General features: G+C 35.9%; 2 protein-coding genes across 3 annotated transcripts; both read right to left on the bottom strand.

The window, feature by feature from the left end:
* Positions 1 to 59: 59 nt before the first annotated feature.
* LOC114532010 lies at positions 60 to 10,176 on the bottom strand. Of its 2 annotated transcripts, XM_028553605.1 has the most exons (13): positions 9,607 to 10,176; positions 9,103 to 9,150; positions 7,659 to 8,909; positions 7,154 to 7,195; positions 5,713 to 6,963; positions 3,452 to 3,568; positions 3,040 to 3,156; positions 2,704 to 2,820; positions 2,484 to 2,600; positions 1,980 to 2,096; positions 1,761 to 1,877; positions 1,541 to 1,657; positions 60 to 1,445 (listed from the first exon to the last, which is right to left on the bottom strand). In XM_028553605.1, the coding sequence occupies exons 1-13, from the start codon at positions 10,151 to 10,153 to the stop codon at positions 1,276 to 1,278; spliced, it is 4,128 nt and encodes a 1,375-aa protein (XP_028409406.1). In that variant the 5' UTR covers positions 10,154 to 10,176; the 3' UTR covers positions 60 to 1,275. The 2 variants fall into 2 exon arrangements, with proteins under 2 accessions (XP_028409406.1, XP_028409407.1); XM_028553606.1 differs by lacking the exons at positions 1,761 to 1,877; positions 1,980 to 2,096; positions 2,484 to 2,600.
* Positions 10,177 to 10,587: 411 nt separating this feature from the next.
* On the bottom strand, positions 10,588 to 17,132 carry LOC114532036. The gene is made up of 11 exons (XM_028553628.1): positions 17,104 to 17,132; positions 16,600 to 16,647; positions 15,155 to 16,408; positions 14,828 to 14,875; positions 14,337 to 14,598; positions 13,933 to 14,001; positions 13,351 to 13,652; positions 12,849 to 12,896; positions 11,408 to 12,658; positions 11,083 to 11,130; positions 10,588 to 10,853 (listed from the first exon to the last, which is right to left on the bottom strand). Exons 2-11 carry the CDS (start codon positions 16,613 to 16,615, stop codon positions 10,588 to 10,590), a joined length of 3,564 nt encoding a protein of 1,187 aa, XP_028409429.1. The 5' UTR covers positions 16,616 to 16,647; positions 17,104 to 17,132.
* Positions 17,133 to 17,829: the final 697 nt, after the last annotated feature.

The following is a 17,829-nucleotide window of genomic DNA, read 5'->3' as shown; positions in this document are numbered from 1 at the left end:
GCGGCTATAATTGGCATAAAAACGCATCGGTTCTTTAATAATTCCCAGACACATACGTTCTTTTGTTATTGAAAAAAGCGAATATTTATGAATAGACTTGCATTTTTATATCCATTGACTAGTGCTTGTTGGATCCACATCAATGTATGGGGTGATGATGACGTGCATAAATTAAAGAGGAGAAATATATTAGAAAAATTATGAAACTGAATGAATTATTATTATTCCTACCGTTATTGAGAAGATTTATGTCATAAATATCAAACCTAGAAAATTAGGCGTCCCAAAACAAACTGTGAGTATCTCAACTGTAATTAACATGAAGTATACCGGCTACCAGTAGACAGAAGACAGTGTTATTACAATGAAGCACTAAGACACATACAATAAATGTTTTCCAGTAATAGCGCATGATAAAAAATAAAAAAAGATGAAGAAATCTTGAAATAAAACTTGAGATAACACCAGTCAACTCCGGTTCGACACCTCGACAGTCGATCAAATTTTTAAAACCGCCATATCCCAAATCATAGCCCGGTATACTGTGAGATCAGTGAGGCAACTCGTGAATAGCCATGTACTGAATAACGAGTGAGCTTCACACTTCCAGTGCAAATAACTAGTGTTTTCATGACAAGCACTGCATTAGCATATTATACGCTCTGCGTTTGAATGAGTGTGCAAATAGGCAAAGTGGCTAAAGTGAGAATCGAGAAAGCCTGAAATGCAAAATTATTCGTGTATACAACATTTGTATACGTTTTCATTGGGCTTGAATTCAAAATCACGATTTCAAAATCAAAATTTGATTTAGAAATGAGCGCAATAACGTCTGGACAAGTGATGTACGGCGAACTCTTCACACGAGTACCACATCTTTTGACCCGAAAATGGCGAGGTTCTGTACTTATGAGTACGTAGCCTTCTCGAATTTTCATCCAAAGTGTAGGATCAATGTAATATCATTGAAAGAACACTTTGGATTCTACAAAGAGGTTTGCTCCAACAATTCATCAACTGGAACAATTTAGTTTTTTATGCACCTTTCAGAACAACGGTGCATAATAATACTTCCTCGGGCAAGTTAGGTCTTTGGTTTGCCCGGTTTAAATAAATCCAAAATCTTTTAAAGATTTGGGAATATGCGAGATTTTGAAGGAGGACCAACATGAACTCCACCGAAGTCTTTGCTTCGGCATCGGAGTTACGAAATATCTGTGATCTAAACCTGGTGTGCATGCATGTATGTACTTATGAAGACTTTTGGGAGACAGATTAAAATACATGCACATTTATGCCAAAACGAAATATTGTACTGGTACACTGACCTACTATTTTGGTACAATCAGTGCTGGTGTAGTTGTTATGACAAACGCAAGTGTATCGACCATATAGAATTCTACAAACATATTCTCTCCCACAGCCATAACTGCGACAATCAATCTCTGTGCAATTGACGAAAAAAAAATAGGTGGATGTAAAATGAATATCATTCCAGAAATTTCGTTAAAGGATTTGAGGCTAATGTTCTGATACTGACCTGTTTTTTCACTGCAATTTGTCCTGGTGTAGTTATTTTGACAAACGCAAGTGTATTGATCATTCAAAACTCGACAAACATAATCTTCTTCACAACCAGAAGAACGACAATCAACTTCTGTGGAAAGCGACGAAAAAACAAAGTATGTAAATGTAAAATAATGTTCGAAGTGGAAATTTCATCAAAGGTTTATTTTTTAGACCAGTGTGCTGATACAGACCTGTGTCTTCACTGCAATTTGTCCTTGTGTAGTTATTTTGACAGACACATGTGTATTGGTCATTCAAAACTCGACAAACATAATCTTCTTCACAACCCTGAGTTCGGCAATCAACCTCTGCATGTGGAGAAAAAATACAAAGCATCATGTAAGGTGATGTCGCTCGGGCAATATCATTGCAGTGACATGCAGTTTCTAGGTGAATGTACAAATAATTACCTATCTTTTCACTGCAATTTGTCCTGGTGTAGTTATTCTGACAAACGCATCTGTATTCACCATTTAAAATCCGACATACATAATCTTCTCCACAGCCGTATGTCCGACAATCAAGCTCTGCACATGAAGCAAGAACGCATGCAGAGTGTATAATATTATAAATATGTAAGTAAAATTAATATAAAAAATTATGTTAGTTTTGAAATTCTATATTAGAAGATAGTGACTTTAGTGCAGATATCGTAAAGGTCATCTAAGGCCTCCTATTTCACAGAAATGCCAGTTCTAACTTGGAAGACAGGTATATAGGGAGCTCTATAAAACAGTTTTCCGAAAGACGTTTTTCAGAATGTTAAGGATGTCATCTCAAAAATCCAGGGGAATGTACCCAGCACCGAACCCCTCTAAAGCTCAGCCCCTATAATTCTATCTGGAAGAAATATCTACTTTTTTATCGTTTTTCTTTAACGTTTTTCTTGGGATGTTTCCCGGTGATATACTGACCTGTGTTTTCACTGCAATTTGTCCTGGTGTAGTTATTTTGACAAACGCAAGTGTATTGATCATTCAAAACAAGACAAACATAATTTTCTTCACAACCAGAAGAGCGACAATCAACCTCTGTGGAAAGCGACGAAAAAACAAAGTATGTACATGTAAAATAAAGATCAGAGTAAAAATTTCATCAAATGTTCATTTTTGAGACGAATGTGCTAATACTGACCTGTGTCTTCACTGCAATTTGTCCTGGTGTAGTCATTTTGACAGACACATGTGTATTGGTCATTCAGAACACGACAAATATAATCTTCTTCACAACCCTGAGTTCGGCAATCAATCTCTGAGGGGAAAAATACAAAGCATGATGTAATATAAGGTTATGTTGTTCGGGCAATATCATTGCAGTGACATACACATACAATCTTCTTCACAACCCTGAGTTCGACAATCAACCTCTATAAACAAGGCAACGTGACAACAGACTATGTAAAATGAATATTGCTTTACAAATTCAGTTGCGTATAAGGAAAGATTTTAAGATTAAAGTAAAGATACGGACCTGTTTTTCTAGTGCAATTTGCTCCGATGAAGCTGCCTTGGCAAACACATGTGTATTGGCCATAAAAAATTCGGCATTCATAATTCTCCTCACAACCTTGAGTGCGACAATCAACTTCTGAAAAGAACAATTAGGTTTGAAACACGTGACGCTTAAAATGGTAATGTAGTTGATAACGTAGTCACACGTGAGTTAAAGACGAGTTGAAACTAGTAACTAGACGTGCGATTGACCAAATTTTTTTTTCGCGTCACCATGATGATCTGAAAACTTTTTTAAGTTATATTTTTGGCCTTGGCTCATCTTAAAAATAAGCAGGTTATTGTACCCGTATCTATCAAATGATAAACTTGCCATACAGTCATATCATGCAGTAAGATCCTCGATCCGCGCAATAAAACATCGGACGAACCTTGAGGTTGTTCACAGTTTTCCCCAGTAAATCCAACAGAACAAGCGCAGGTTAAATAACCATCAATTTTCTTGCAAACAAAGTTTCCGTTACACCCAAGATTACTGCAGTTATAAACTGAAACAAAGAAAATTATATGTGACAGGAAAACGTGTGATAGCTAATATTGCGCAAACCCCATTAATTCGCTGCAAAAGATTTAAAAATGGTCGTTTGATGTTGGACGAGCGCGCGACACGGGAATTCGTGTTTAAAAAGAATGATAAGCATGCATGTCTATTTTCCTAAAATGCTGATACCAAATCGCCATTTTAGGTCGGGAAATAACAAAAGTGAGTACATAGTGAGAAATACTAAAATTCGAACCATCAATTTAGGTACTCCAAATTTCATCAATCACAGTTTTATCCGTATTGAAATTAAACATAGAGTAAAAGGATAAACTGATTGGTACGCGTGAAATTTGATTAACTGTTGCAATGTTGGAAACTTCATCGGTAACAATCTTTCCTTTACACCACAAAAAATTTTGCGGCGCGAAAATGGAATCAATAGGAATACAAGACCATGCAGGGCCGCAATTAAACATAAACCTTTCCAAATGATACAAGTTCTGCAGTTTTCAGCATTCATGGAGAAAACTAAGTATGTCATACGAAGAACAGAAAGAAAATATTAAAACTATACAGTAGCGTAGCCAGCCTGCAGCACCCGAGAGCTACATCAGCTGCATCAGCTATGCGGGTTACTTTTGCCTGTTGCCTCAGCCGATAGCTCACCCATGTGCGGATACATTTTTCGAAGTTTTTTGCCTCTTGCACGTTTTCTCAATTTCTCCCATATCAAACATGTTTGATATACTGTTTGCGCTGAATGTAAGCTCGTTGCTCACATTTAATTAAACAAAGAACCAATAACTACATAAGTTTTTTATCACAAGACCAAACAACATAGTGAACAAATATAGCGGTTTTTGGCTCTTTGATTTTAAATTAGATGTTCAGTGGAAACAGTGAGGTTTTCATCTCGCGGAGAAATATCAAACATGTTTGACATGTGAGAAAATTGCACCAGGCAGAAACTCAGAAAAATCTATCCGCACACGGAGAACTATCGGCTTACCACTTACCTGAATTTACATATCGGGACAAACTCGTCAGGTTGGATACACCACCACCACTAGCCTGCATGGCAGGCGGTCCCTAAATTCGGGCAAGGCGAGGACAGCGAAAGACCGCCTGCCGGGTTTAGCTATGTTTTTTAGAAACCCCGTCCACTGGTGGACGGGAATTGATTATTTGCTGCGAGTTTGGCCGCTGTCAATCAAGAGAAAATATTTTTAATTTGTAACGCTAAAATTTGTGGGCGTCTGGTCTTAGCGGAATTTATTGTCGATTGCGTTCGCTCCGCTCTTCGAAAGTCGAAACGCGAACTGATTCTTAAACGCGAGTTTCACGCGAGCAAGAGATAGCGTTAAAGATTATCGTCTTGGGAAGCATGTTTTAGCCGTTCTACCTACTAGTTTTGATATCGTTCTACTTTACGTGGTGAAAATGTTGGCAAATATAAATATAAAATCTGAGCGTAGTAACGTTCTCGCTATTTTGTCTTCACGCTGTATTATTGTATCACCGAAATGCTTTCGATGGAAACGTTCTAGTAGTCGCCAAGTCTCTACCGCGATATATTTAATATACGATGCAGATAGTGATTAGTGGCTTTTGTGCATACCAATTTACATTGAGAATTTCAATCAACTATATATTGAGGCTTAGAATTCTCATAATATACTATTTTTAATGCCAGGCAAATTCACTGGGGAAGGAGAACTACTGATACACTCACATACTGTTTACTATAAATATATAAATAACATACATGCAATTTACAAATTTTCCGACGATATAATATACAGAGTTAGACATCTATGCTCTTCGTGTTTCCGTTGAAATCTTAAACAATTATATTAATATATCGAAAAACCAGGCTTCGATTCATAAATAAACTTACAGCCGGAAAATAATATATCCAGTTATTATTAGTTATTACAGTTTTCCTATTATAATATTAACTGTTTGTGAATTGGCTATAATTGCGTGGCTGGGACTGAAAAGGGGCGGTTGACAAAAAACATAGCGAAACCAGGCAGGCGGTGTTTCGCCGTCCTCGCCTTGCCGGAATTTAGGGACCGCCTGCCATGCAGGCTACACAACAACCTGAAAATATATTATAATTTTAACATATGCCGAGTTACCACTTACCTATATTAGAATGTTTAAATGCAAATCCACCAGGGTAAGCGCAAGAATCAGAGTAGTACCATCCAAACACCAACAATCCAAACTTTACTGCCGGTGAAGAATGATAAACTGTAGCAACTTTTGTTCCAGCCATACCAACCACTGTCCAAACGTAATTTGTCCCCGTTACTTTCAACCAGGTTAAATTAGACATTTGAACTTCATCAAAATACAAACCGTTCGTATAACGTTTCTCAATCATAATCGTTACTGAACTGAAGTAAGTTGAAGCATAACTTGCCATAACACGATAGTATGGTAAAAACTGTTTAATCGAAGGAAGCACTATCATTGAAGGGTCAGCATATCTTCCACCAATGGTTTTCCCAATAATGTATTGTACGACTTGACAACGTTTACTGCAGTTAATAAACGACGTTAGATTTTTATCCAATATCAGTTCTGTGTATGTACCAGGAGACAAAAGTTTGCTCCCGTATGCGTTTTTAACAACTGTATTGTTTTCATATGCAAAAACTCTAAAAATATCTCCTTTATGATGACTCATTGATCCGACAGTTGCTAATATATATTGTTTTCCCCACTGGGTGACTGGTAAAAGCAATGTCGCTAATTTATCAGAGTTTCCAGAACCAGGTCTTCCTAAGTCAACGCTGGAGATAACAGTTATTGGTTTAGAAGCGAATATCATAGATCCGGATAAGTCTGACCGACTCTCTAATTGAACAGATTGTAGTTTACTCAAAGAAATATGAAAAGGATTGCCGTAATTATAAGAGATACCATTGTATACAATAACCGCGTTCTTATTCAACTTAAATAAAACGTTTGTTCGCTCGTGTGCAGCTACAATGCCGATCTTTGCTCGTGAATAATAATCGTATGGTTTATATGATGCTACAACGTAAATGATGCCCAGTGCGTAGGTTGGTAACGCTAAATATCCATCACCACCATAGGAACTGTACCGGTAGTCTAAACACGTTACTGAAATATTCCTTGTTGATGAAACAAACACGCCATTACTTTGTTTTCCATTCATTCGAAGAGACAACGGCAGATTATATTTTAAAAATTCTCCTTCTTTCATATGAAAAGTTACGTTCAATGATTTAGTCACGGATTCTGTTTTAATGGTAATGTTCGTATCAAAATGGGCCACAATAGCTATTCCAATTTGACCACCACTCGCGGACCGATATAACGATGTAAATCCCACAACAAACTCATTTCCGTAGTTTGTCAGTTTGTCTAAAACATTAAAATCAAATCTGTTTCTAACGAAGCAATAATAAATTGGATGAAAATATTGGATGTCTGATTTAACAGAGTATTTTTAGAACACGTGAGAACTTAGCTTATAAGGCCAAGTGAGAGATATTAATACGAAGATAGGTTTTGTAAGGATAGTAAGTATAAGAGAAATAACACAGAATCTCACCTCGAAAAGTCGTCATTTTCGATGCCACTTTATGCGCTTGTTCTTGCCATAAAACAGAGGAAAGCGTTAAAATATTTGAATGACTGAATTACCATTTTTTTTTCAAAGTTCTATGAAGAATGAGATGTTTCAAACGTCCCAGAGGAGTAGACGAGAATGCATGCAAGGACGGTGAATTCACCAATGAATATTCTTGATAACAAAATTTCATTTGATAAACTACAAATTAACCTCAATACATGGCTTAAAAATTAGCATAGTTGTCAGTTTAATACTGGCTCTCAATTAATAAAATTTTGCAGTAAAAAGTCGACAGCCGAAGGAACAATTGAGGATTATTAGAAGAAATTCAAAGTAGCGTGATAGCTGAAGAGTTTATTGTGACATCTCCAACTATTAAAAACTTGGTAATACGCAACCTGATATTTCGCTTAAAACTATTATTTCGTAAATAATGATAAAAGCCTAGGTGTGTATTCAAGGAAATACCGGAGTTATCACCTACTTGTATAATATTGATCAAGTGCAAATCCGCCAGGGTACGCGTAAGAATCAGAGTAGTACCATCCAAACACCAACAATCCAAATTTTACTGCCGGTGAAGAATGATAAACTGTAGCAACTTTTGTTCCAGCCATACCAACCACTGTCCAAACGTAATTTGTCCCCGTTACTTTCAACCAGGTTAAATTAGACATTTGAACTTCGTCAAAATACAAACCGTTCGTATAACGTTTCTCAATCGTAATTGTTACTGAACTGAAGTAAGTTGAAGTATAACTTGCCATTACACGATAGTATGGTAAAAACTGTTTAATCGAAGGAAGCACTATCATTGAAGGGTCAGCATATCTTCCACCAATAATTTTCCCAATAATGTATTGTACGACTTGACAACGTTTACTGCAGTTAATAAACGACGTTAGATTTTTATCCAATATCAGTTCTGTGTATGTACCAGGAGACAAGAGTTGGCTGCCGTATGCATTTTTAACAACTGTATTGTTTTCAAATGCAAAAACTCTAAAAATATCTCCTTTATGATGACTCATTGATCCGACAGTTGTTAATATATATTGTTTTCCCCACTGGGTGACTGGTAAAAGCAATGTCGCTAATTTATCAGAGTTTCCAGAACCAGGTCTTCCTAAGTCAACGGTGGAGATAACAGTTATTGGTTTAGAAGCGAATATCATAGATCCGGATAAGTCTGATACACTCTCTAATTGAACAGATTGTAGTTTACTCAAAGAAATATGAAAAGGACTGCCATAATTATATGAGATACCATTGTATGCAATAACCGCGTTCTTATTCAACTTAAATAAAACGTTTGTTCGCTCGTGTACAGCTACAATGCCAATTTTAGCTCGAGAATAATAATCGTATGGTTGATAAGAAGCAACAACGTAAATGATGCCCAGTGCGTAGGTTGGTAACGCTAAATATCCATCACCACCATAGGAACTGTACCGGTAGTCTAAACACGTTACTGAAATGCTCTCCGTTGATGAAACAAACACGCCATTACTTTGTTTTCCATTCATTCGAAGAGACAACGGCAGATTATATTGTAAAAATTCTCCTTCTTTCATATGAAAAGTTACGTTCAATGATTTAGTCACGGATTCTGTTTTAATGGTAATGTTCGTATCAAAATGGGCCACAATAGCTATTCCAATTTGACCACCACTCGCGGACCGATATAACGATGTAAATCCCACAACAAACTCATTCCCGTAGTTTGTCAGTTTGTCTAAAACATTAAAAATCAAATTTGTTTCTAACGAAGCAATAATAAATTGCATGAAAATATTGGATGTCTGATTTAACAGAGTATTTTTAGAACACGTGCGAACTTAGCTTATATAAGGCCAAGTGAGAGATATTAAAACGAAAATAGGTTTTGTAAGGATAGTAAGTATAAAAGAAATAACACAGAATCTTACCTCGAAAAGTCGCCATTTTCGATGCCACTTTATGCGCTTGTTCTTGCCCTAAAACAGAGGAAAGCGTTGAAATATTTGAATGACTGAATTACCATTTTTTTTCAAAGTTCTATGAAGAATGAAATGTTTCAAAAGTCCCAGAGGAGTAGACGAGAATGCATGCAAGGACTGTGAATTCACCAATGAATATTCTTGATAAGAAAATTTCATTTGATAAACTACAAATTAACCTCAATACATGGCTTAAAAATTAACATAGTTGTCAGTTTAATACTGGGTCTCAATTTACAAAATTTTGCAGTGAAAAGTCGACAGCCGAAGGAACAATTCAGGATTATTAGAAGAAATTCAAAGTGGCGTGATAGCTGAAGAGTTTATTGTGACATCTCCAACTATTAAAAACTTGGTAATACGCAACCTGATATTTTGCTTAAAAGTATTATTTTGTAAATAATGATAAAAGCCTGGGTGTGTATTCGAGGAAATGCCGGAGTTATCACCTACTTTTATTATATTGATCAAGTGCAAATCCGCCAGGGTACGCGTAAGAATCAGAGTAGTACCAGCCAAACACCAACAATCCAAACTTTACTGCCGGTGAAGAATGATAAACTGTAGCAACTTTTGTTCCAGCCATACCAACCACTGTCCAAACGTAATTTGTCCCCGTTACTTTCAACCAGGTTAAATTAGACATTTGAACTTCATCAAAATACAAACCGTTCGTATAACGTTTCTCAATCGTAATTGTCACTGAACTGAAGTAAGTTGAAGCATAACTTGCCATAACACGATAATATGGTAAAAACTGTTTAATCGAAGGAAGCACTATCATTGAAGGGTCAGCATATCTTCCACCAATGGTTTTCCCAATAATGTATTGTACGACTTGACAACGTTTACTGCAGTTAATAAACGACGTTAGATTTTTATCCAATATCAGTTCTGTGTATGTACCAGGAGACAAGACTTTACTGCCGTATGCATTTTTAACAACTGTATTGTTTTCATATGCAAAAACTCTAAAAATATCTCCTTTATGATGACTCATTGATCCGACAGTTGTTAATATATATTGTTTCCCCACTGGGTGACTGGTAAAAGCAATGTCGCTAATTTATCAGAGTTTCCAGAACCAGGTCTTCCTAAGTCAACGCTGGAGATAACAGTTATTGGTTTAGAAGCGAATATCATAGATCCGGATAAGTCTGATACACTCTCTAATTGAACAGATTGTAGTTTACTCAAAGAAATATGAAAAGGACTGCCATAATTATATGAGATACCATTGTATGCAATAACTGCGTTCTTATTCAACTTAAAAAAACGTTTGTTCGGTCGTGTGCAGTACAATGCCGATCTTTGCTCGTGAATAATAGTCGTATGGTTTATATGAAGCTACAACGTAAATGATGCCCAGTGCGTAGGTTGGTAACGCTAAATATCCATCACCACCATAGGAACTGTACCGGTAGTCTAAACACGTTACTGAAATGTTCTCTGTTGATGAAACCAACACGCCATTTCTTTGTTTCCATTCATTCGAAGAGACAACGGCAGATTATATTTTAAAAATTCTCCTTCTTTCATATGAAAAGTTACGTTCAATGATTTAGTCACGGATTCTGTTTTAATGGTAATGTTCGTATCAAAATGGGCCACAATAGCTATTCCAATTTGACCACCACTCTTGGACCGATACAACGATGTAAATCCTACAACAAACTCCATTCCGTAGTTTGTCACTTTGTCTTAAACATAAAAATCAAATCTGTTGCTAACGAAGCAATAATAAATTGGATGAAAATTAGTGTGTGAGTTGCCTGATTTAACCGTGTATTTTTAGAACGAGCAAACTTAGGCTATAAGGTAAAGAGGAAAGATATTGTTGGAAAATAGTTACTTAAAAGAAACCCCGTGAGGTGAAACGAAGATACGTTTTGAAGCATATAGTATGAAAGAAATAGCACAGAATCTTACCTGTAAAAGTGGCTGTTTTGGATGCCATTTGATTCGCTTGTTCTTGCCCTAAAACAGAGAAATGTTTCAAAATATTTGAGTGATTGAATCACGATTATTATTAAAAGTTCTAAAAAGAATGAAATTATGTTTATTCTTTAGAAGATTTAGACGAGGTCGAAACGTCGAGAAGTCTTTTGTTTATTGTATAGCCAGTTGTTATACCCCATAATTATTGAGAAACGATTATACGATTAAAAAAAATTGCAATTCAAAGAATCGTGAAAGCTGACCAGTTTAGTATTTGCCTCTAAAACTATAAAAATTACAGAGTTACAAATTATACCTGACGTATAAAAATGGTGAAGGCCAAATCCGCCAGGGTAAGCGTAAGAATCAGAGTAGTACCATCCAAACACCAACAATCCAAACTTTACTGCCGGTGAAGAATGATAAACTGTAGCAACTTTTGTTCCAGCCATACCAACCACTGCCCAAACGTAATTTGTCCCCGTTACTTTCAACCAGGTTAAATTAGACATTTGAACTTCATCAAAATACAAACCGTTCGTATAACGTTTCTCAATCGTAATTGTTACTGAACTGAAGTAAGTTGAAGCATAACTTGCCATAACACGATAATATGGTAAATACTGTTTAATCGAAGGAAGCACTATCATTGAAGGGTCAGCATATCTTCCACCAATGGTTTTCCCAATAATGTATTGTACGACTTGACAACGTTTACTGCAGTTAATAAACGACGTTAGATTTTTATCCAATATCAGTTCTGTGTATGTACCAGAAGACAAGAGTTGGCTCCCGTATGCGTTTTTAACAACTGTATTGTTTTCATATGCAAAAACTCTAAAAATATCTCCTTTTTGATGACTCATTGATCCGACAGTTGTTAATATATATTGTTTTCCCCACTGGGTGACTGGTAAAAGCAATGTCGCTTTATCAGAGTTTCCAGAACCAGGTCTTCCTAAGTCAACGGTGGAGATAACAGTTATTGGTTTAGAAGCGAATATCATAGATCCGGATAAGTCTGACCGACTCTCTAATTGAACAGTTTGTAGTTTACTCAAAGAAATATGAAAAGGACTGCCGTAATTATATGAGATACCATTGTATACAATAACCGCGTTCTTATTCAACTTAAATAAAACGTTTGTTCGCTCGTGTGAAGCTACAATGCCAATTTTAGCTCGAGAATAATAATCGTATGGTTGATATGAAGCAACAACGTAAATGATGCCCAGTGCGTAGGTTGGTAACGCTAAATATCCATCACCGCCATAGGAACTGTACCGGTAGTCTAAACACGTTACTGAAATGTTCTTTGTTGATGAAACCAACACGCCATTACTTTGTTTTCCATTCATTCGAAGAGACAACGGCAGATTATATTTTAAAAATTCTCCTTCTTTCATATGAAAAGTTACGTTCAATGATTTAGTCACGGATTCTGTTTTAATGGTAATGTTCGTATCAAAATGGGCCACAATAGCTATTCCAATTTGACCACCACTCGCGGACCGATATAACGATGTAAATCCCACAACAAACTCATTCCCGTAGTTTGTCAGTTTGTCTAAAACATTAAAAATCAAATTTGTTTCTAACGAAGCAATAATAAATTGCATGAAAATATTGGATGTCTGATTTAACAGAGTTTTTTAGAACACGTGCGAACTTAGCTTATAAGGCCAAGTGAGAGATATTAAAACGAAAATAGGTTTTGTAAGGATAGTAAGTATAAAAGAAATAACACAGAATCTTACCTCGAAAAGTCGCCATTTTCGATGCCACTTTATGCGCTTGTTCTTGCCCTAAAACAGAGGAAAGCGTTGAAATATTTGAATGACTGAATTACCATTTTTTTTCAAAGTTCTATGAAGAATGAAATGTTTCAAAAGTCCCAGAGGAGTAGACGAGAATGCATGCAAGGACTGTGAATTCACCAATGAATATTCTTGAAGAAAATTTCATTTGATAAACTACAAATTAACCTCAATACATGGCTTAAAAATTAACATAGTTGTCAGTTTAATACTGGGTCTCAATTTACAAAATTTTGCAGTGAAAAGTCGACAGCCGAAGGAACAATTCAGGATTATTAGAAGAAATTCAAAGTGGCGTGATAGCTGAAGAGTTTATTGTGACATCTCCAACTATTAAAAACTTGGTAATACGCAACCTGATATTTTGCTTAAAAGTATTATTTTGTAAATAATGATAAAAGCCTGGGTGTGTATTCGAGGAAATGCCGGAGTTATCACCTACTTTTATTATATTGATCAAGTGCAAATCCGCCAGGGTACGCGTAAGAATCAGAGTAGTACCATCCAAACACCAACAATCCAAACTTTACTGCCGGTGAAGAATGATAAACTATAGCAACTTTTGTTCCAGCCATACCAACCACTGTCCAAACGTAATTTGTCCCCGTTACTTTCAACCAGGTTAAATTAGACATTTGAACTTCATCAAAATACAAACCGTTCGTATAACGTTTCTCAATCGTAATTGTCACTGAACTGAAGTAAGTTGAAGCATAACTTGCCAACACGATAATATGGTAAAAACTGTTTAATCGAAGGAAGCACTATCATTGAAGGGTCAGCATATCTTCCACCAATGGTTTTCCCAATAATGTATTGTACGACTTGACAACGTTTACTGCAGTTAATAAACGACGTTAGATTTTTATCCAATATCAGTTCTGTGTATGTACCAGGAGACAAGACTTTACTGCCGTATGCATTTTTAACAACTGTATTGTTTTCATATGCAAAAACTCTAAAAATATCTCCTTTATGATGACTCATTGATCCGACAGTTGTTAATATATATTGTTTTCCCCACTGGGTGACTGGTAAAAGCAATGTCGCTAATTTATCAGAGTTTCCAGAACCAGGTCTTCCTAAGTCAACGCTGGAGATAACAGTTATTGGTTTAGAAGCGAATATCATAGATCCGGATAAGTCTGATACACTCTCTAATTGAACAGATTGTAGTTTACTCAAAGAAATATGAAAAGGACTGCCATAATTATATGAGATACCATTGTATGCAATAACCGCGTTCTTATTCAACTTAAATAAAACGTTTGTTCGGTCGTGTGCAGCTACAATGCCGATCTTTGCTCGTGAATAATAGTCGTATGGTTTATATGAAGCTACAACGTAAATGATGCCCAGTGCGTAGGTTGGTAACGCTAAATATCCATCACCACCATAGGAACTGTACCGGTAGTCTAAACACGTTACTGAAATTTCTCTGTTGATGAAACCAACACGCCATTTCTTTGTTTTCCATTCATTCGAAGAGACAACGGCAGATTATATTTTAAAAATTCTCCTTCTTTCATATGAAAAGTTACGTTCAATGATTTAGTCACGGATTCTGTTTTAATGGTAATGTTCGTATCAAAATGGGCCACAATAGCTATTCCAATTTGACCACCACTCTTGGACCGATACAACGATGTAAATCCTACAACAAACTCCATTCCGTAGTTTGTCACTTTGTCTTAAACATAAAAATCAAATCTGTTGCTAACGAAGCAATAATAAATTGGATGAAAATTAGTGTGTGAGTTGCCTGATTTAACCGTGTATTTTTAGAACGAGCAAACTTAGGCTATAAGGTAAAGAGGAAAGATATTGTTGGAAAATAGTTACTTAAAAGAAACCCCGTGAGGTGAAACGAAGATACGTTTTGAAGCATATAGTATGAAAGAAATAGCACAGAATCTTACCTGTAAAAGTGGCTGTTTTGGATGCCATTTGATTCGCTTGTTCTTGCCCTAAACAGAGAAATGTTTCAAAATATTTGAGTGATTGAATCACGATTATTATTAAAAGTTCTAAAAAGAATGAAATTATGTTTATTCTTTAGAAGATTTAGACGAGGTCGAAACGTCGAGAAGTCTTTTGTTTATTGTATAGCCAGTTGTTATACCCCATAATTATTGAGAAACGATTATACGATTAAAAAAAATTGCAATTCAAAGAATCGTGAAAGCTGACCAGTTTAGTATTATTTGCCTCTAAAACTATAAAAATTACAGAGTTACAAATTATACCTGACGTATAAAAATGGTGAAGGCCAAATCCGCCAGGGTAAGCGTAAGAATCAGAGTAGTACCATCCAAACACCAACAATCCAAACTTTACTGCCGGTGAAGAATGATAAACTGTAGCAACTTTTGTTCCAGCCATACCAACCACTGCCCAAACGTAATTTGTCCCCGTTACTTTCAACCAGGTTAAATTAGACATTTGAACTTCATCAAAATACAAACCGTTCGTATAACGTTTCTCAATCGTAATTGTTACTGAACTGAAGTAAGTTGAAGCATAACTTGCCATAACACGATAATATGGTAAATACTGTTTAATCGAAGGAAGCACTATCATTGAAGGGTCAGCATATCTTCCACCAATGGTTTTCCCAATAATGTATTGTACGACTTGACAACGTTTACTGCAGTTAATAAACGACGTTAGATTTTTATCCAATATCAGTTCTGTGTATGTACCAGAAGACAAGAGTTGGCTCCCGTATGCGTTTTTAACAACTGTATTGTTTTCATATGCAAAAACTCTAAAAATATCTCCTTTTTGATGACTCATTGATCCGACAGTTGTTAATATATATTGTTTTCCCCACTGGGTGACTGGTAAAAGCAATGTCGCTAATTTATCAGAGTTTCCAGAACCAGGTCTTCCTAAGTCAACGGTGGAGATAACAGTTATTGGTTTAGAAGCGAATATCATAGATCCGGATAAGTCTGACCGACTCTCTAATTGAACAGTTTGTAGTTTACTCAAAGAAATATGAAAAGGACTGCCGTAATTATATGAGATACCATTGTATACAATAACCGCGTTCTTATTCAACTTAAATAAAACGTTTGTTCGCTCGTGTGAAGCTACAATGCCAATTTTAGCTCGAGAATAATAATCGTATGGTTGATATGAAGCAACAACGTAAATGATGCCCAGTGCGTAGGTTGGTAACGCTAAATATCCATCACCGCCATAGGAACTGTACCGGTAGTCTAAACACGTTACTGAAATGTTCTTTGTTGATGAAACCAACACGCCATTACTTTGTTTTCCATTCATTCGAAGAGACAACGGCAGATTATATTTTAAAAATTCTCCTTCTTTCATATGAAAAGTTACGTTCAATGATTTAGTCACGGATTCTGTTTTAATGGTAATGTTCGTATCAAAATGGGCCACAATAGCTATTCCAATTTGACCACCACTCGCGGACCGATATAACGATGTAAATCCCACAACAAACTCATTCCCGTAGTTTGTCAGTTTGTCTAAAACATTAAAAATCAAATTTGTTTCTAACGAAGCAATAATAAATTGCATGAAAATATTGGATGTCTGATTTAACAGAGTATTTTTAGAACACGTGCGAACTTAGCTTATAAGGCCAAGTGAGAGATATTAAAACGAAAATAGGTTTTGTAAGGATAGTAAGTATAAAAGAAATAACACAGAATCTTACCTCGAAAAGTCGCCATTTTCGATGCCACTTTATGCGCTTGTTCTTGCCCTAAAACAGAGGAAAGCGTTAAAATATTTGAATGACTGAATTACCATTTTTTTTCAAAGTTCTATGAAGAATGAAATGTTTCAAAAGTCCCAGAGGAGTAGACGAGAATGCATGCAAGGACTGTGAATTCACCAATGAATATTCTTGATAAGAAAATTTCATTTGATAAACTACAAATTAACCTCAATACATGGCTTAAAAATTAACATAGTTGTCAGTTTAATACTGGGTCTCAATTTACAAAATTTTGCAGTGAAAAGTCGACAGCCGAAGGAACAATTCAGGATTATTAGAAGAAATTCAAAGTGGCGTGATAGCTGAAGAGTTTATTGTGACATCTCCAACTATTAAAAACTTGGTAATACGCAACCTGATATTTTGCTTAAAAGTATTATTTTGTAAATAATGATAAAAGCCTGGGTGTGTATTCGAGGAAATGCCGGAGTTATCACCTACTTTTATTATATTGATCAAGTGCAAATCCGCCAGGGTACGCGTAGAATCAGAGTAGTACCAGCCAAACACCAACAATCCAAACTTTACTGCCGGTGAAGAATGATAAACTGTAGCAACTTTTGTTCCAGCCATACCAACCACTGTCCAAACGTAATTTGTCCCCGTTACTTTCAACCAGGTTAAATTAGACATTTGAACTTCATCAAAATACAAACCGTTCGTATAACGTTTCTCAATCGTAATTGTCACTGAACTGAAGTAAGTTGAAGCATAACTTGCCATAACACGATAATATGGTAAAAACTGTTTAATCGAAGGAAGCACTATCATTGAAGGGTCAGCATATCTTCCACCAATGGTTTTCCCAATAATGTATTGTACGACTTGACAACGTTTACTGCAGTTAATAAACGACGTTAGATTTTTATCCAATATCAGTTCTGTGTATGTACCAGGAGACAAGACTTTACTGCCGTATGCATTTTTAACAACTGTATTGTTTTCATATGCAAAAACTCTAAAAATATCTCCTTTATGATGACTCATTGATCCGACAGTTGTTAATATATATTGTTTTCCCCACTGGGTGACTGGTAAAAGCAATGTCGCTAATTTATCAGAGTTTCCAGAACCAGGTCTTCCTAAGTCAACGCTGGAGATAACAGGTTATTTGGTTTAGAAGCGAATATCATAGATCCGGATAAGTCTGATACACTCTCTAATTGA

Source organism: Dendronephthya gigantea, unplaced genomic scaffold, assembly GCF_004324835.1.
Source record: "Dendronephthya gigantea isolate DGI-Jeju-01 unplaced genomic scaffold, DenGig_1.0 000077F, whole genome shotgun sequence".
Classification (NCBI taxonomy): domain Eukaryota; kingdom Metazoa; phylum Cnidaria; class Anthozoa; order Malacalcyonacea; family Nephtheidae; genus Dendronephthya; species Dendronephthya gigantea.
This window is presented reverse-complemented; position numbering and strand designations above follow the sequence as displayed.